Source organism: Coregonus lavaretus (genome assembly GCF_964263955.1).
Source record: "Coregonus lavaretus genome assembly, chromosome: 20".
Classification (NCBI taxonomy): Eukaryota; Metazoa; Chordata; class Actinopteri; order Salmoniformes; family Salmonidae; genus Coregonus; species Coregonus lavaretus.
In genome coordinates this window covers 21,406,285-21,427,806 of record NC_140007.1, presented here as the reverse complement: position 1 = coordinate 21,427,806, position 21,522 = coordinate 21,406,285, and the positions used below count along the sequence as shown (strand labels likewise).

General features: G+C 43.4%; 1 protein-coding gene across 1 annotated transcript in view; it reads right to left on the bottom strand.

Annotated features, from left to right (window-relative positions):
• Positions 1-20,790, bottom strand: part of LOC311147461 (rho GTPase-activating protein 39-like) — a 117,615-nt gene extending 96,825 nt beyond the window's left edge. Inside the window, exon 1 of the mRNA XM_084184164.1 lies at positions 20,680-20,790. Within this exon, the coding sequence (XP_084040290.1) occupies positions 20,680-20,693 (14 nt within the window). The 5' untranslated portion in view covers positions 20,694-20,790. The remainder of the gene's footprint in view (positions 1-20,679) is intronic.
• Positions 20,791-21,522: the final 732 nt, after the last annotated feature.

The following is a 21,522-nucleotide window of genomic DNA, read 5'->3' as shown; positions in this document are numbered from 1 at the left end:
AAATTTCAATTAGCTATACTTAAACTCTTTAACATCATCCTTAGCTCTGGCATCTTCCCCAATATTTGGAACCAAGGACTGATCACCCCAATCCACAAAAGTGGAGACAAATTTGACCCCAATAACTACCGTGGGATATGCGTCAACAGCAACCTTGGGAAAATCCTCTGCATTATCATTAACAGCAGACTAGTTCATTTCCTCAGTGAAAACAATGTACTGAGCAAATGTCAAATTGGCTTTTTACCAAATTACCGTACGACAGACCACGTATTCACCCTGCACACCCTAATTGACAAACAAACAAAAACAAAGGCAAAGTCTTCTCATGCTTTGTTGATTTCAAAAAAGCTTTTGACTCAATTTGGCATGAGGGTCTGCTATACAAATTTATGGAAAGTGGGGTTGGGGGAAAAACATACGACATTATAAAATCCATGTACACAAACAACAAGTGTGCGGTTAAAATTGGCAAAAAAAACACACATTTCTTTCCACAGGGCCGTGGGGTGAGACAGGGATGCAGTTTAAGCCCCACCCTCTTCAACATATATATCAACGAATTGGCGAGGGCACTAGAACAGTCTGCAGCACCCGGCCTCACCCTACTAGAATCTGAAGTCAAATGTCTTCTGTTTGCTGATGATCTGGTGCTTCTGTCACCACCAAAGGAGGGCCTACAGCAGCACCTAGATCTTCTGCACAGATTCTGTCAGACCTGGGCCCTGACAGTAAATCTCAGTAAGACAAAAATAATGGTGTTCCAAAAAAGGTCCAGTTGCCAGGACCACAAATACAAATTCCATCTAGACACCGTTGCCCTAGAGCACACAAAAAACTATACATACCTCGGCCTAAACATCAGCGCCACAGGTAACTTCCACAAAGCTGTGAACGATCTGAGAGACAAGGCAAGAAGGGCCTTCTATGGCATCAAAAGGAACATAAAATTTGACATACCAATTAGGATCTGGCTAAAAATACTTGAATCAGTTATAGAACCCATTGCCCTTTATGGTTCTGAGGTCTGGGGTCCGCTCACCAACCAATAATTCACAAAATGGGACAAACACCAAATTGAGACTCTGCATGCAGAATTCTGCAAAAACATCCTCCGTGTACAATGTAAAACACCAAGTAATGCATGCAGAGCAGAATTAGGCCAATACCCGCTAATTATCAAAATCCAGAAAAGAGCCGTTAAATTCTATAACCACTTAAAAGGAAGCGATTCCCAAACCTTCCATAACAAAGCCATCACCTACAGAGAGATGAACTTGGAGAAGAGTCCCCTAAGTAAGCTTGTCCTGGGGCTCTGTTCACAAACACAAACAGCCCCCACACAGCCCCAGGACAACAACAACAACAACACAACTAGACCCAACCAAATCATGAGAAAACAAAAAGAGAATTACTTGACATATTGGAAAGAACAAAAAAAAAACAGCGCAAACTAGAATGCTATTTGGCCCTAAACAGAGAGTACACAGTGGCAGAATACCTGACCACTGTGATTGACCCAAACTTAAGGAAAGCTTTGACTATGTACAGACTCAGTGAGCATAGCCTTGCTATTGAGAAAGGCCGCCGTAGGCAGACATGGCTCTCAAGAGAAGACAGGCTATGTGCACACTGCCCACAAAATGAGGTGGAAACTGAGCTGCACTTCCTAACCTCCTGCCAAATGTATGACCATATTAGAGACACATATTTCCCTCAGATTACAGCGATCCACAAAGAATTCGAAAACAAACCCAATTTTGATAAACTCCCTTATCTACTGGGTGAAAAACCACATTGTGCCATCACAGCTGCAAGATTTGTGACCTGTTGCCACAAGAAAAGGGCAACCAGTGAAGAACAAACACCATTGTAAATACAACCCATATTTATGTTTATTTATTTTCCCATTTGTACTTTAACTATTTGCACATTGTTACAACACTGTATATATACATAATATGACATTTGAAATGTCTTTATTCTTTTGAAACTTCTGAGCGTAATGTTTACTGTTAATATTTATTGTTTATTTCACTTTTGTTTACTATCTACTTCACTTGCTTTGGCAACGTTAACACACGTTTCCCATGCCAATAAAGCCCTTAAATTGAAATTGAAATTGAATTGAGAGAGAGAGAGAATCTGAGCCTGAGCACATGTTTCTAAACACAGGATCTGGTCAGACATGAGTCTAATTTATTCCGGAGCGCTTGGCATGTGACTCCAGGCTGCCCACAAAGGGTGAACATTAGCATTCTGCCCATGCTAGGCTGCCCATACCATCCTGGGCTTACACCCAACTTCCACTGGAGCTTCACAAAATGGCCACTGAGACACATTATTAGCCAGGCCGAGCTGGCAGAGACACCATGACACCACCACCACGCCACAACTCTGGGCCTCCATAGCTGGGTTCTCCTTTGTGTGCCACAGGATCACTGTAGCAGGTTTGCCAGCTGTGCAGTGATGTGTCTTGGACAGGTTTCACCCGTGACCCACTTCAGTAGGGCTTTAGTGCTATCCTGTACACTGAGACTTCTTTAGACTCTGGAAAATAGCTCAGTTCACCTGAACCCTCTCTCAACTCTCTCTCTCCTTGTTCCTGTGTGTAATCAGGACTGTCCTGCTGCTGATTCCCACAGTCATGCTCAGCTGTTGCTAAGGCCTTAAGGACTGGGACGGGAGTGAGGGGAGGGGCAGGGGGTGGTCGTGTGGCCACAGCAGCAGGGTTCACCTGTTCCCCTCACTTCACTGCATAAATAAACATGGAAGCCTGGACTCCCCCCTAACGCCGGGCACCCACACTCCCCTGATCCTCTGGGGCTGTCCACACACATGGCTCACTGTGGCCGTGGCACGCACACTCACAGCATGCGCGCACACACACACACACACACACACACACACATCTGCTCCAGCTCTGCAGCTCTGCGAGTAATTAACACGATTGGCTCTGCCTGTTCTGCTTAGCCCGCTGAAAAACAATCTGTCCTTCTGATTACTCACACACACAAGACTCTTTCTGCCCTGGACAAATATCTGTTCCCCCTCTCACCCCTGTCCCGTCCATCACACCAGACAAAAGGACTGTTGCTGTTCACACAGGACAGACAGGAAGCTCTGGACCTACTTCCTGTTATTGGTGGTGTTCTTGAGGATAGAGAGAGATACTGAAGAGAGAATAGATCAAACACAACAAACACTAATATCCTTCTACTGTAAATCTCTGCATTTCTCCCTGCTCAGACGCATGCACACCCTGCACACAGTCTAAAGTCCTGCCTCAGCCAGAGCACAACATGTGCCGGAAATAAAGGTGTGCTTGGAGCTTTATTGATCATTCATGTCACAACAACGTCATAGAGATTAAACAAAATGGTGAAATTGTCCAAAGCAATTATGTTGTAACAGATAATACCCTGCTGGATATGTGGGTCGATGGACATTGCATATTGATTGATAATGATTTTTTATTGTTTTTGAAATTCTACTACCACTAAGTTCTCCTCATGACAGATATAGAAGTTGAGAGATGTTATCAGGAAGGTGTATATATATTTCAAAGGGCTGTATGCTAAACTTAGTGAGGGGTTGTTTTGCCTCTCTCTCTGTCCATCTGTTTAAACCTTATCAGCAGTCTTTGTGCTCTGCCATCTAAGCATGGAGCCTATGTCTATCTCTGCCTCGGCCCCTCCCACCCACACACACAGGCCTTATCACAACCTGTATCACAGCTCATGTAAGCATGCATGCGGGTGTGTGCAATCTGTCCAACGTACAAACCACTTTGGCCTGCCTAGCTGGGGAGAGTGAGTCTCACTGGCCCATGTACACTTTAGCATTGCATAGTTACGACTAAGGTTGAGATAGCTTCACCTTTACTTTGAACATTCCCAGATTTCTGTCCAAAGGCTCTGTGAGCCAAACCGCTCCAAAAGAACTACATCTCTCAACACAGTGAGTCAGAGAAACAGCTCACCTCCCCCATGACTGGAGCCACTCTCAGGTAACTAGCACAGGACTATACTGCTCTCTCAGACTGGCTGACTCTGCTGTCTACTGTATGTCTCTGTCTGGATCTGTCTAGAGGTCTGACTGCATGTCTCTGTTAGGGATTTACTCTACCTCTCTCTACTGCACTCTCACACACACACACACACACACACACACACACACACACACACACACACACACACACACACACACACACACACACACACACAGTCAATCAGCTTCTCAAAAGGCATGTATTAGTCAAACACAGGGAACCATTTGTGTAGACTAGTGCCTGAGCAATAATGGGAGTGTGTTAACGTGTGTGTGGCAAGGGCGCAGTGATTTACGAGTGGCAACCTGCTTCTTGTAAAACAAATTCAAGGGGAAAAGAGAGAGAAGAAATCCTTGACCTGAGTACTACTAGAATAAGGTAAAGAGACTGCCTGGTGAAATAGTTATTCATCACTCTGAAAGTTCTAATATTAACAGTAGTCTGCCAAAAAGCAGTGGGCAGCCCACCAAACAGTTTCTACTGAGCTCACGTTCTTAGCAACTCAGCACAACACAAAGAACATACAGCCGTTCTCCTTCTTTTCTCCCCTCACCTTCTCTTTCCTCCAGAGCGTAGCGCCCTCCTTCCTCTGCATTCCTCCTATTAATAACCTAATCTGGGAGAGTAATCAGACACTCCTGTTCACTCCTCACTGCGTTACTCCTTTCTGGGGCAGGAATGAAGCCCTGGCCCTGCTATAGTACTGAGACCCAGCACAGGGCTCTACAGTACACACACACACACACACACACACACACACACACACACACACACACACACACACACACACACACACACACACACACACACACACACACACACACACACTTGCAGACAGAGTGAGAAAGACAGAGAGGGAGAGAAATAAAAAATGAGAGAGAAAAGGAGTGAGAGAGCGAAAACACACACACACACACACTAGCATGTCCCTGGGAGCAGGAGGAGAGGAGGTGTTGTTGACTGACTGGCCCTATATTCAGCCTTGTTTCTGTAGCTCAGTGCAGCTCCCCAGTGGGGTCAAGGAGCTGTCTATACAGGGCAGGACAACTAAAAATACAACCTGCCAGCAACCACGACACAAAGACACAAAACATGTGGCACCTGTGATCATCATGCCAGAGGACTGATTCCAAGTTTCTAAGACAACCCTCTCTGTCTCCCAACTCCTCTCTCTCTCACTCACTCACTTCTCTCTTTCTATCCATTTCTCTGTCACTCAACTCCCGACTCTCTCACTCTCACTCTCTCCATAACGTTGTGTTCTAAATATTACACTGTCTGTCTGTCTGTCTGTCACTATTGGCCTCAACACACACAGTACTGTAGCATGTTTACTGTCTAGGGGGAGCAACAGCCTTAATGATGTATTGTCTTTGCACTACGTCTATGTGGGATAGGGTTGTTATTGTTGGGGGGTAGAGCTCATGGAATAAAATCAGTAGCCAACCAAATCTCCCGTGGCCAAACTACAATTTCAATTTCTCTGAGTCCACCATGGCCTATATATATATATACGCCTGCTATGGAAGATATGAACTGTGTATAATTGTTGGAAAGCCGTGCGGTATAAAAGGCAGTTATGGATAGGGTTTATGTTTCAGTGTTTAGATGGGGTTAAAACATCGGCCAGAGTAACCATGACGATTGCGGTTATAGGAGGGATTATCTCCTCAAGGTCAGGGGTCAAAGTCCTGCCAGGATGCCAATACTGCTGCTGCTGTTTAGTGACACACACACACACACACACACACACACACACACACACACACACACACACACACAGACAGCTGAACCACTGTTTCCACCAGACCAGACAAACGAGAGAGAGAGAGAGAGAGAGAGAGAGAGAGAGAGAGAGAGAGAGAGAGAGAGAGAGAAATGGGATGTAGCAAGGGAGAGGTGGATTGCCAAAAACCTGCAAGTTCAATCCCTCCTGCATCAGCTTTCTCTTTTTCTCCTCTGCTCTTTCTCTCTGCTGGAGGTAAGTGGAAAAAAGTAGCAAGCAACGTTTTCAAATCACTCAAGAGAGAAAATGTGTTTTCTAGCAGCACACCCATTTGTCCTCTTTCTGCTGATGTTCTAGCCTTGTCCAGAGGCTCACTTTCCTTTCTTCACAGAAAGAGCACCAGAGATTTGAGAGCCAGCGCTAAATCTGCCAAAACATTTAGTAATTCCTGTCTGGAGAAATATGGCAACCTCTTACTATGTCCTTCTAATACCAAGGATTAGCCCCCTAGCTCATCACTCTTCTGGAGACATCTATCACCCGCACACACACACACACACACACACACACACACACACACACACACACACACACACACACACACACACACACACACACACACACACACACACACACACACACACACACACACACACACTGACATTCCCTTTGTCTCCCAAGCACTTTGTCAAGTGCTCTGGTCTATCGGTGGAGGATGCAGGGTTATAATGGTACAGAAAGACTGCATCAGTTCAAACCTTTTCTACAATAAAGGGTGAGAGCTTTTCTACAACAAAGGTTGAGAGCTTTTGTGAAAGAGCACAGTTAGAAAGATATGGCATATAGAAGCAAACCGGATGGACATCATGAAAATGATCGGAGAGGTTGAGGGTAGAGGAAGTTCAGGAGTAAAAACAAACTAAATATAATTATTGTAAAATTGACTGTGTCCATAACATTTATATAGTATGTATAAGCTGGATTTAGAGGTCTAAGTGTTGTTGTTCGCTGGTTTGCTCCGATTGGGGGAGGGGTGGTGGGGTTGGAGGGTGGTGGGGGGAAATGTATTTTGAAAAGGGATGTGTATGTATGTATGTGTGTGTGTGTGTGTGTGTGTGTGTGTGTGTGTGTGTGTGTGTGTGTGTGTGTGTGTGAGTATGTGTGTATGTATATGTATATATTTGTGAGAAAAAAAAAACATATGGGGGATTGGAAGTGATACAGACAATTACATTGATGGAAGTTACAATCTATCTGCAATATTAAGGCTGATCTACCCCCTAAAATAATAACAAATATATACAAATAAAGGGTTGCTGGTAGATCTCCCCACACACACGTGCACGCACACACACACACACACTCACACACACACACACACACATACACACACACACACACATGTGCACGCACACACACACACACACTCACGTTAAAGGTTCCCCCTTAAGGCATGCTCACAAGTAATCTGAAGCAGTCTCTGTCAGATCTTTAAAGTGCTCTATAATCACCTACGCTATACTCTTGCCAACAATCTGCTTCACATTTTCTACTTCCGCCACTCTTAAATATCCATACACTCAGAATGTACACACCCTGGTAAAAGGTAACAGAAACACACATGCTAACACACTTGTATGTATGTGACTGACACACCGGCTCACAAACATGATATGTAGAGTCAGTACTGGGGCACTTTATGCTCCAGTAATTGTAATTTTGGGAAATGGTCTAATTAGCCTAGTGTTAGCCCTATTGCTCCGACATTATTCCGACATTATTCCGACATTATTCCCTAGTGCTCCGGCAGAGAGGAGCGGAAACAGGAGTTGGCGCACAGAGATCTGAGACATGTTCATATCCCTTCTGAATAACAGCACAGTTCCAGAGGCTATAAGTGTTCTATATAGCAGACCGTCGTAAGGCCCAGAGGACCAGCTACACTGAGGATGTTCTATTAGCCTCACAGGTGTTTTCCAACCAACCAACCACTCCGCTCAGTTCAGTTCAGTTCTGAGGAGGCTTAGAGGGAGAACGACTGGAGGGGTAGAAATAAAAGACATGACCCACAGGGGGGTACTGAAACAAAAAAGAAGAACAATAAAAGAGAAACAGTAGAGAGGAGGGGAAGGATGAGGAGGAGATGGTATGGGAGGGGAGGAACCATTCATTTAAATGGTGGAAGCAGGGGATGAAAAACAATATTGTCCCTTTTGTTAGTTGATCCCTCTCTCTCTCTTGCCTTCTGTGTGTTTGTGGCAGCGCTGAGAGGGTAAATAGACGGGGTACTATCTGTGAGTGCCGTGGCATTTGGTCACCACAGCCACTTAGGCCTCCAGAACACTGCCTGTGTGTTTATTTAGTCAGGACCCGGCAGCCTTGACGCCAGCCGTGTGTCTACAAACGTTGTCAGGACCAGGCAGTGGTGTGTGTGTGTGCACATAACTAAGAGCCCTGACAACTATAATGGCTCTTTTCTTCTACTCTGTGATGGTCTCCCTGTGTGTTCAGTTAACTCAACACTCCATTCTGACCCTGGGGTCTGAGGATGACGAGGGAGACCTGAAAGAGGCTTTCTCCTCAAAGAGGTGGAAAGTAAACAGGCTTATAAATGCTGTCAATCTCTCTCTCTCTCCACCCCTCTCCTTCTCCCCCTTTCTCTCTCTCTCTTACTTCTGTTACTCTGCTTACCTCTACAGCGTCTTTACTCAACAAAAAACACAGAGATAGATATTTATGGCCACTATACACTCTCCACTGTGAACACATTCCCACAGGTTGTTTGCTGCTGCTAAGTTTGGAAAATAGACACTAACAAGAGGATATGTGGATATTAATATATAAATAGCATTTATAAGCCTAATATAGTGTATAAGAGGTCAGGTTTGAAAGTGATTCCTATGTTAAAGATGTAAAGAATATTAGCTGGACTGTGATGTGTAATGAGGAGCAACCAGACGCTGCACTGGACACGTTTATGAAATTGCTTATTCCAGTTACTAATAAGCATGCACCCATTAAGAAAATGACTGTAAAAACAGTTAAATCCCAGTGGATTGATGAGGAATTGAAAAATTGAATGGTTGAGAGGGATGAGGCAAAAGGAATGGCAAATAAGTCTGTCTGCACAGCCGATTGGCAAACGTACTGTAAATTGATAAATCATGTGACTGAACTGAACAAAAATAAGAAGAAACTGTACTATGAAACAAAGATAAATGATATAAAGAAGGATAGTAATAAGCTTTGGAGCACCTTAAATGAAATGCTATGCAAAAAGGCAAACTCGGCTCCATCCTTCATTGTATCAGATGGCTCATTCATCACAAAACCCACTGATATTGCCAACTACTTTAATGATTTTTTAATTGGTAAGATTAGCAAACTTCTGTACCTACACATGCATAACTGGCCAAATTATGAAAGACAAGCATTGTAATTTTGAATTCCGTAAAGTGAGTGTGGAAGAGGTGAAAAAAGGATTGTTGTCTATCAACAATGACAAGCCACCTGGGTCTGACAACTTGGATGGAAAATTACTGAGGATGATAGTGGACGATATTGCCATTCCTATTGTGGATTGGGAGTTACCTGTTTAACAGAACACAGAGGGTGTTCTTTAATAGAAGCCTCTCCAACATAATCCAGGTAGAGTCATGCATTCCCCAGGGCAGCTGTCTAGGCCCCTTACTTTTTTCAATCTTTACTAATGACCTGCCACTGGCTCTGAGTAAAACCTGTGTGTCTATGTATGCTGATGACTCAACATTATACACGTCAGCTACCAAAGCAAGTAAAATCACTAACTAATAAATTAGTCCTAAACATTTCAAAAACTAAAAGCATTCACTAAACCCTAAACCTCAACTAAATATTGTAATGCATAATGTGGAAATTGAGCAAGTTGAGGTGACTAAACTGCTTGGAGTAACCCTTGATTGTAAACTGTCATGGTCAAAACATATTGATGCAATAGTAGCTAACATGGGGAGAGGTCTGTCCATAATAAAGTGATCTTCAGCCTTCTTAACAATGCTATCAACAAGGCAGGTCCTACAGGCCATAGTTTTGTCGCACCTGGACTACTGTCCAGTCGTATGATCAGGTGCCACAAAGAGGGACTTACGAAAATTACAATTGGCCCAGAACAGGGCAGCACGGCTGGCCCTTAAATGTACATGTCAATCTTTCCTGGCTCAAAGTAGAGGAGAGATCGACTTCATCACAAGAATTGACATGTTGAATGCACCGAGCTGTCTGTTTAAACTACTAGCACACTGTTAAGACACCATGCATACCCCACAAGACATGCCACCAGAGGTCCCCAAGTCCAGAACAGACTATGAGAGGCACACAGTACTACATAGAGCCATGGCTACATGGAACTCTATTCCACATCAAGTAACTCATACAAGCAGTACAATCTAATGAAATACAAATGAAACTTATGGAACAGCGGGGACTGTGAAGAGACACACACACAGGCACAGACACACGCATACACACACGATAACATACGCACTATACACACACGTACACATGGATTTTGTGTTGTAGATATGTGGTAGTAGAGTAGTGGCCTGAGGACACACACTTAATCTGTTGTGAAATGTATTGTGACGTTTTTAAAATGGTATACACTACCGGTCAAAAGTTTTAGAACATCTACTGATTCTAAGGTTTTTCTTAATTTTTACATTGTAGAATAATAGTAAAGACATCAAAACTATGAAATAACACATATGGAATCATGTAGTAACCAAAAACAGTGTTTAAAAAATCAAAATATATTTTATATTTGAGATTCTTCAAATAGCCACCCTTTGCCTTGATGACAGCTTTGCACACTCTTGGCATTCTCTCAACCAGCTTCATGAGGTAGTCACCTGGAATGCATTTCAATGAACAGGTGTGCCTTCTTAAAAGTTAATTTGTGGAGTTTCTTTCCTTCTTAATGCGTTTGAGCCAATCAATTGTGTTGTGACATGGTAGGGGGGGTTTACAGAAGATAGCCCTATTTGGTAAAAGACCAAGTCCATATTATGGCAAGAACAGCTCAAATAAGCAAATAGAAATGACAGTCTATCATTACTTGAAGACATGAAGGTCAGTCACATTTCAAGAACTTTGAAAGTTTCTTCAAGTGCAGTTGCAAAAACCATCAAGCGCTATGATGAAACTGGCTCTCATGAAGACTGCCACAGGAATGGAAGACCCAGAGTTACCTCTGCTGCAGAGAAGAAGTTCATTAGAGTTTACCAGCCTCAGAAATTGCAGCCCAAATAAATGCTTCACAGAGTTCAAGTAACAGACACATCTCAACATCAACTGTTCAGAGGAGACTGTGTGAATCAGGCCTTCATGGTCGAATTGCTGCAAAGAAACCACTACTAAAGGACACCAATAAGAAGAAGAGACTTGCTTGGCCCAAGAAACACGAGCAATGGACATTAGACCGGTGGAAATGTGTCCTTTGGTCTGGAGTCCAAATTGGAGATTTTTGGTTCCAACCGCCGTGTCTTTGTGAGACGCGGTGTGGGTGAACGGATTACTCCGTATGTGTATTTCCCACCGTAAAGCATGGAGGAGGACGTGTTAATGTGTGGGGGTGCTTTGCTGGTGACATTGTCTGTGATTTATTTAGAATTCAAGGCACACTTAACCAGCATGGCTACCACAGCATTCTGCAGCGATACGCCATCCCATCTGGTTTGGGCTTAGTGGGACTATCATTTGTTTTTCAACAGGACAATGACCCAACACACCTCCAGGCTGTGTAAGGGCTATTTTACCAAGAAATAGAGTGATTGAGTGCTGCATCAGATGACCTGGCCTCCACAATCCCCCGACCTCAACCAAATTTAGATGGTTTGGGATAAGTCTGACCACAGAGTGAAGGAAAAGCAGCCAACAAGTGCTCAGCATATGTGGGAACTCCTTCAAGACTGTTGGAAATGCATTCCAGGTTAAGCTGGTTGAGAGAATGCCAAGAGTGTGCAAAACTGTCATCAAGGCAAAGGGTGGCTATTTGAAGAATCTCAAATATAAAATATATTTTGATTTGTTTAACACTTTTTTGGTTACTACATGATTCCATATGTGTTATTTCATACTTTTGATGTCTTCACTATTATTCCACAATGCAGAAAGTAGTAAAAAAAAAATGGTAGTGTATAACTGCCTTAATTTTGCTGGACCCCAGGAAGAGTAGCTGCTGCCTTGGCAGCACCTAATGGGGATCCATAATAAATACAAATACAAATAGCAGATACTAAAGAGAAAAGGGTGGGGCGGGGGTTAGGTATATAAAGGGAGTGAGGGGTAAGGGTGAATGTCCTTATGGTGTCTGTTCTATAGAGAGAGAGAGAGAGAGAGAGAGAGAGTCTGGCAGGTTTCCAGTGGTCTAAGAGCTGCTGGTGCCAGTGATCCTATCACAACAAACCCAGCGGGACTGACTGACTGACTGACTGGACAGAGCCAGCTAATCTGTTCCAAACAGCTAAAGTTACCACCTCTTTGCTCTGCTCTTTAAAGACCCCCCAGATCACACCAACACCCTCCAATACACATGCAACTATGTGTCTGTCTGTGTGCATGGATACTGTGAACACCAGTCAATGCCGCAATTTTATTCTGTTACTGGCAATGAAGTTTAATTAGTAAAATTAGGTTTTCTGTTTTCTTTCTGTTTGCTGAATATAATTGTCCCATTGTTCATTTACCCAACAGTCATGATTTGCATGATAGTTCTGGTTTTAACTAGGCCTAATTGCAGGTAATTTGCATCCTGCTACTTTTTAAACTAATCTGTAGAGTTAAAAGTATTCTGTCGCTTTGATCTTACAAGTCTCCTGAACGAGCTCCCAGGGACATGATTTGATTGAAGTAGTGGCTGTGTGTGTGTGTGTGTGTGTGTGCGTGCGCGTGCATGCATGTGTGTGTAGCTCACTCCTACGTCCTCCAATGTTCCAATGGCCCTCCTCCTGAAAGGAGATTTGTAGAGCAAAGACTTGAGAGCATCTCCTGTCACTCCTAGTGACTTCCGCAACTCAGATGAACTATGATACTTCTGAGCATCGCCACTGATCACAACCATATTCAAATTGTCCATTGTTCCTCTAGCTCCCATTCTCTAGACCCTACAGTAGATTAATAATAGCTCTTCTTAGCGGAGTTTCCCAGCCCTTAGTCTGGGATCCATTTAACAAAAGCATGGATAGACGGGCCATAGGCATTCCTGAGCAGCAGCTCCCAGCACTCATTAATCCAGACAATGGCAGAGATTATCATTAATTTCCACTGGCCTTCTCCTTTAGGCTTCAGGCCCACATCCACTCTACTAATGACCGTCCTTAGTGGCCCTCCCCTGGGAGACACAGAGCCACAGGCCGGGCCCCGGGCCCCAGTCAGGTCCTTGGTTACACAGAGGTTAGAAGGTGCAAACATCAGGACAACCAGAACAGCTGCAATACCACGACCCTCTCCATCACCCACTGTCACATCCATAACACACACACACACACACACTTACACACAAAGACTATAAGACCTGCTGGTAGAGACAGGGTGTAATTAACCACCTGTGGGATATATTGGCAGACAGTGTGGTGGTCACTGTTTTGTATCTATGTCTGTCTCAACCAACCTATACCTGATCTAACCATCACACACACACACACACCAGCAGCAAAGCACCATATCAGAGCAGGAAAGGAAAGGCTGTTTGGGCTGGTCAGCCTGCTGGGCCTGGGTCATGGGGGACCCGTTTTACTGCAACAACGACCAGGTAATTAAGAGACAAAGGAATGTCCAGAGTTTCCACTGTGAGAGAGGAAAACAAGACTCTACATACAGACTGAGAGGAATTGTGCCTTGCTGAGCATGGTGACCTGGGCTCAACCACTGTGTTGACTGAGCTGTTTGACACCAGGGAAAGGACAAGGTTAGTCACTCAGACCCATGCACTGTGTGTGTGAATGTGTGTGCGTGGCTGTATGCAAATACTCGGACACATAAAAATAAAATCCCTCCTTGAAGAGCCTTTTGTGAATCTGGCAGGTGATCAACCGATTATTCATGGAAAACGACTAAACCATGAACCCTTCAGTAGGAGTCTCGTTCTGACAAGGCAACCGTAAATGGTCAAAGATGATTTTGCAAGCTTCTGGTGACAGGAGAGGACAGGCTTGGGGCTGAATGGAGGAGAGAATAAGTCTGTCTTGTGTGACATGGTTTCTCATGGCGTTGTGAGGGATCACTGTGTTTACAGGAGCAAATGGAGGCTTTTCTCAGCAAACAACAGAACACATCAACATAATGCATATCAACAGCCCTCCTAGTCCCTGACACTAGGTCTCTGTCAACTCCACTACCCAGCCAGTCACCACTCCAAACACTGTTACCATGGAGATGTCAATTACTCTAAAGCTAGTCTGAGACTTGTTGCAGCAGTGTGCTGATCCAACACCAACTGTGAGAAAGTCTCCTCCCCTCCAACATCTTCTCCAAAATCACAGGTACCCTGATAAATTAGCACAGGAGATAGATGCAAGGTTGACAACAGAAGCTTTCTGCTGATCCTTCCCTTACACCAAATGTTTCAAATGTTGCTTTGTACTTTGAGTATTCACTAGGAAGCAGGCAGTTAAATAAACACATCATCTACAGGTATATAGCCTATTTGTCACCACACTAAGGGCTGGGAGCCAACTGCCAACCCATTGGAAGAAAAACAAGATCAGTTAAGGAATTGCAAAAACACAAAATGTATACAGCATTAATTACCATCAATTTAAAACCATGACTTTTGTAATCATTCCTGGCATGGTATTCCAGTCATGGCCCAGGGGTAGAGTCAATGTAGCACATCAAGCCCTGGCTGTGGTAATGACCTAAAACACTGAAACCGGGCCATCTCTGCCCATCTTAATGAGCAGGCGTTTTTACAAACTACTACTCTGGGACCCAGTCCTAAGGACCACCACGCCAGGGGTACGGCCAGTTAGACCAGTTAAATACTGTGAGTTATTTCCAGACAACCGCAGACAATCACCTACTGGGTAGTGGTAAAACCAAAAGGAGAGGGAGAGGAGCCAAGGGTTTTGGACTGGAGGAGTATTTGGAGAATGTGAAGGCAATTGAAGGGTTTCTGGAAATAACTACTCATTAGAGTAACGTTAGACCCAGTGTTGGTTGCTGGGGGTTTCCCAATCTGGAATATTGACATGTATGAAATGTATTTTATTAAGCTCTTTTTACATCAGCAGTTGTCACAAAGTGCTTTACAGATACCCAGCCTAAAACCCCAAAGAGCAAGCATTGCAGAGGCAGAAGCATAGAGAGAAGGCAGGAACCTAGGAAGGCGGCTAGAGAGGAACCAGGCTCTGAGGGGTGGCCAGTCCATGAGGTGAATGGTAACAGTACACTCTTAGAAAAAAGGGTTCCAAAAGGGTTCTTCGGCTGTCCCCATTGGAGAACCCTTTTTGGTTCCAGGTAGAACCCTTCTGCGTTCCAGGTAGAACCCTTTTGGGTTCCATGTAGAATCTTCTGTGGAAAGTGTTCTATATTGAATCCAAAAGGGTTCTACCTGGAATCAAAAAAGTTATTCAAAGGGTTCTCCTATGTGGACAGCAGAAGAACCCTTTTGGATTGCTAGACGTTCGTGTTATACAAAAACCCATCCAACCCGGCCAACCACGCTACTTTTCTGTCTTATGTAACCATATCAAACGTGTCCCAGATTTAGTTTCACTATGTTACGTCTAGTCTATGAGACCAGGCTGGACACACCCTACCATGCCTGGGGGACCCTCTTACTGACCCTCCCTGCCCGTTGTCATCCAAGAACTATGCGGTTCCCCGTTTAACCATGCTGACTCAAACCTATTGTAGCCTACAGGTATACAACAACAATGGAAACAATCGCACACATGCACATAAAGGAACGTGCGCGCAAACAGTTACTTTCCATGGGCGTACATCAAACAACCAACAACAACCATCTTTCTACACACAGACTCAGCTGTGGAGGACTGAAGGGTTTTTGACAACATCTAAAATGGTCATTGATGATGTCCACAATGGTTAGCTCCCTCCAGTTCATCCTGCAGGCAGTGACCTAACAATGCAGCTTTTCAGCCCAAACTCCCAGTCAGCAAAAACTGACCCTGACCAGTAAAAACAGTCCCATACACCTGGCGTGCCTGGGCTCACAGAACATTGGTGAAAGGAAAGAGTGGAGAGACAGGTGAATGGAGAGGAGCACCGTAAGAGAGAAATCCATTACAAAAAATCTACAGCAGCAGTGGCCTAAGCCAGTAGTAATCACAATGCCACCTATATTAAACAACTACAAGGCCATTATAAAAGCCCATGAGATGTTTTCTTCAGCCATAACTGTACATCCAAGTAAAGAGGATTTTTGTCTTTATCATAGGATAGCTTTACTCAGCTAACAACTTTCAGATGTTTAATGATGGACAAACACAAGTGGTGGAGGGTGAGTGACTAAAGACGTCAGAACCTGACACTATTTATTTCAGCTCACCCAGGATACCCATGGGTGGAGTGTGTGTGTGTGTGTGGGGGGGTAAGCACCTGTCCTTTTCCCACGCACGCATGCACACTCTCTCCACAGAATAGCAGTGGAAAACTGAGATGGAAATTTAGCACATGGCTATAGACCATATTGACTACTTTATATAATAGTAATAACACATTTGAACATGCAATAGTTCTTGGTTTTTAAACTTTGGCAACAAAACCAAGCAATTTGTAGGAACGTCTGACAAGATTCAAGCGAACAAACTGGTAATTAAAATCTGACCACAATCATACAATCCAACTTTGGCTTTTCCATACCACAATAAAACATAGCTTATGCTTCCATTGCCTTCATTTGCTCACTGTCTTCACAATGTGTAACTTGGACTCCTGTACTTATAGAGTACAGGCATCTCTATTCAATAGAGCACGCTGCTCTAACCACTTCACTACACATCAACTGATTACAGGCTATCAAATGAATCTAAAATTCCCCAATCCTTATATTTCTAATTGATTAAATTGTTTAAAGCATGTGCCCAGCAATAGCTAACCGACTCTGTGTAAGAGCTCAATTATGAATAAAATATGTCCACGCCCATCCCACTTATGATTCCATTAAAGGCCCAGTGCAGTCAAAAACCTGATTTTCCTGTGCTTTCCATATATTTCCACACTATGAGGTTGGAATAATACTATGCAATTGTTAAAATGATAATACCCTTTTAGTGTAACAGATGTTTGAAAATACCTGAAATTTCAGCCTGTTTTGGTGGGATGGCGTTTTGGCCTGCCTGGTGACATCACCAGGTGGTAAATTAGTTAACAGACCAATAAGAAAGAGAGTTCCAAACCTCTCTGCCAATAACAGCTAGTTTTCAGTTTTCCCCTCCCCACTCAGACCACTCACTAAGCACATTTCCAACCACAGTTTGTAAAGTCCTACCCAGCTGTGATGGAAACAGGAAGTTAAGATACAATTTTATAAATGCCAACAGATAATTTGTTCATTCGACATCATGGGATCTTTTTGGATTGGTAAAATTAATTACGCGAGAAAAGGCGGTATGCGCAAATACAGTGCATTCGGAAAGTATTCAGACCCCTTGACTTTTTCCACATTGTTACTTTACAGCCTTATTCTAAAATGGATTAAATTGTTATTTTTCCTCATTAATCTACACACAACACCCCATAATGACAAAGCAAAAACAGGTTTTTATAAAATTTTGCAAATGTATAAAAACAAACCCCTGAAATATCACATTTACATACGTTTTCAGACCCTATACTCAGTACTTTGTTGAAGCGCCTTTGGCAGCGATTACAGCCTCAAGTCTTCTTGGGTATGACGCTACAAGCTTGACACACCTGTATTTGAGGAGTTTCTCCTATTCTTCTCTGCAGATCCTCTAAAGCACTGTCAAGTTTGATGGGGAGCGTCGCTGCAAAGCTATTTTCAGGTCTCTCCAGAGATGTTCGATCGGGTTCAAGTCCGGGCTCTGGCTGGGCTACTCAAGGACATTCAGAGACTTGTCCCGAAGCCACTCCTGCGTTGTCTTGGCTGTGTGCTTAGGGTCGTTGTCCTGTTGGAAGGTGAACCTTCGCCCCAGTCTGAGGCCCTGAGCGCTCTGGAGCAGGTTTTCATCAAGTATCTCTCTGTACTTTGCTCTGTTCATCTTTCCCTCGATCCTGACTAGTCTCCCAGTCCCTGCCGCTGAAAAACATCCGCACAGCATGATGCTGCCACCACCATGCTTCACCGTAGGGATGGTGCCAGGTTTCCTCCAGACGTGACGCTTGGCATTCAGGCCAAAGAGTTCAATCTTGGTTTCATCAGACCAGAGAATCTTGTTTCTCATGGTCTGAGAGTCCTTTAGGTGCCTTTTGGCAAACTCCAAGCGGGCGGTCATGTGCCTTTTACTGAGGAGTGACTTCCGTCTGGCCACTCTACCATAAAGGCCTGATTGGTGGAGTGCTGCAGAGATGGTTGCCCTTCTGGAAGGTTCTCCCATCTCCACAGAGGAACTCTGGAGCTCTGTCAGAGTGACCATCAGGTTCTTGGTCACCTCCCTGACCAAGGCCCTTCTCCCCCGATTGCTCTGTTTGGCAGGGCGGCCAGCTCTAGGAAGAGTCTTGGTGGTTCCAAACTTCTTCCATTTAAGAATGATGGAGGCCACTGTGTTCTTGGGGACCTTCAACGCTGCAGAACTATTTTGGTACCCTTCCCCAGATCTGTGCTTCGACACAATCCTGTCTCTGAGCTCTACGGACAATTCCTTCAACCTCATGGCTTGGTTTTTGCTCTCTGACATGCACTGTGACCTTATATAGACAGGCGTTTGCCTTTCCAAATCATGTCCAATCAATTGAATTTCCCACAGGTGGACTCCAATCAAGTTGTAGAAACATTTCAAGGATGATCAATGGAAACAGAACGCACCTGAGCTCAATTTCGAGACTAATAGCAAAGGGTCTGAATACTTATGCAAATAAGGTATTTCTGTTTTATATTTTTAATACATTTGTAAAGATTTCTAAAAACGTGTTTTCGCTTTGTCATTATGGGGTATTGTCTGTAGATTGATGAGGATTCATTTTTTAAAATCCATTTTAGAATAAGGCTGTAACTTAACAAAATGTGGAAAAAGGGATACTTTCCGAATGCACTGTATTGATATAATAACCATCCTATCAAAGTAAACTTGGAGTCACGAGATGATATGGTGTGTGGTCCTCCCACTACTTCTTGGGAACCCATGCAGTTTATTTGGCTACAGATTAAGTAAATTATGATGAACTTCACAGGGCGGTGAAAGTGCACGGTGATCGTGATGCTCCTTTCCAATAAATATCTAGGGTCTTATTCGGTGACATTATGATCGATGCTTGACTGTGTTTGACAAATAAAACTATTCTCTCTCTTATCCACAATAATCTCATCATGTGTAGACTCTACCTGCACAGCCTACCCACACGGTAGGCCTATCTGCGAGCTGTCGGCTTGAGCGCACGTTCTAAAACCAGAGTAGGAACATTTGCTAACGCAACAGTTTTTGTGACAAAACTATCGGTATTGTTGAAAATGTGATGGAAACATATTGAACTTTAGATTTGTATTCCGTACAATCGAAAAAGTATATTTTGTGTGCACTATGATATGACACACTGATTTTTATCAGTAAAAAGTCAATTTGGTGGGAACACACCACTGGTGGGAAAATGCGCATATTTCCTTTATGCAGATCCTAGAGAGTATTCGCATGAAAATCTGTTGCCAATTGGATGGAAACCTAGCTACAGTACTTGAAAAATTATTGCTTGAGAAATTGCTCTTTGCTAAGAAATAATTGTTTATTTTTTTACCATTTTAACAGAAAACAATCACAGTAAGGTATTTAATTGTTACCCAGAGATGATGGCTTATTGAGATAAAAACGGCTGCACTGGACCTTGAAGGATGGCACCTGGCAGTCAGGATGGGATGTGCCTGACTGGCAGATTGACTGACAGTACCAAAGGGAAGGGAAGGAGGTGGTCCTTGAACATGTGAAACAAACCAGCACTCTCCTATAGCGTAGCCCTCTCATATAGCGTTCAGCATATGTTCACAGATATGCAGCGGGTCAAGATCAGGCACGTTTCCCCCCAGAATAACCCATTAGACCTATTCCATTTTAAAAACCTTAGTTCTCGTGTTTGAACGTTGAAGTTACCCAGAGGCATGGTTTGACTGCTTCTACTTTTTCACACCCATGAGGAGCAGTGGAGTGCACCGTGGTGTAGGACAGGTAGGCCTGTGTTGTGTTAAAAAAAATTACTGTCTAGAAAAGAAAGGGGCCACATCCATAATGAATACCAATTGATACAGAACAATCAAATAATTATTGAAATACCATAACATTTATCCTAATGCATTCGTTTTTATATCTTGTTAGTGTCCTGTATATCAGCTTTTATCAGCTTGAAGTGAGTTTCATTGACTACAGGATATTATTACATTGTAATAACGAATTGCGTTTAACAAATGTTGATTCTTATTAATTTTTATAGCATAACCTTTGAATTGCAAATACAATGAACATTTTCATTTCTGGCACGAAAAGCTAAACCGAGACAATACGTTGTGCTATAAAGGTTTGACCAATTTGAAACTTCATCGCCAATCAATTAGCCTACTTCAAGCCTGTTTTATTAGCGGTATTGTACTGTTGTACAGCAGACAGTCATGAGTCGGCAGACGTGAGAAGCTACTACATTGTAACGAGGATCAACAGCAAAAACTTGTTTAATTGTATCCGTCTAGTTTCGTTCACCAAAACATACATTGACAATACACTGTACAATAGTACTTGCTTACCTTGTCTCGGCCATTTTCCTCACATTGTATGCGCAAAAAGTTGGAAAAAGATGTGCGTTGTAGTAGATTTCCCAGCTTTGTGTAGTTCCACGTAACTACAGCATAGAGTACTGCCTCTCACCCCTGCCCTGTCTGTGTGAGTCAGACGGTCGGCGTTTCCCCCTCCTTCCCCTCCACCATGCGTTTGGGTTGTGTGGAATCGTATCCCTACAGGACTGTAATTGAACTGTCCTCGGCATTGGGCTGTCTGATGATCTGTGTCAAAATGATTCAATACACCCATCTAGTGTCCAGATAGAGTAAATGCACCTCAGACCCGGGATAGACCACTACATAGGCAACTGTCCCCCCAACATTGGTTCGGACTGGAGTCTGTCATCAAATAACCTGTTTGTGAAAGAATGCTTATGTACTAGGCTAATAAAACAAGGCAGTTGTCAAGAGATTTCAAATTGCTGACATGATTATAAACTGTATGTGCTAGTCATCACGGCTTCCCAAGCTGAAAGTACCAGTGACACCTGCTGGCTGAATATGAAACAAGATCAAATGTATGGTTATTCAGAACACAGAAAAATATGTTATACAGTGCATGAATGTGCAATAAAGAAATTGGCATATATGGCATTGGTAACAGAGTCTCCCAATCAAAGACGGCAGGACTGAGATGAACATGAAAAATAAACACACCCCAGATTAAGTAAAGAGGAAACCTTGGCATTCAACACTTTATTCACAAACTAGTTACCGCTATCAACTGTTCACTGGTAAACCGAAGGAAACAAAAATATATGTATGATAAATCTATTTAACTGTACAAGGCATTGTTATGATAAAACCATC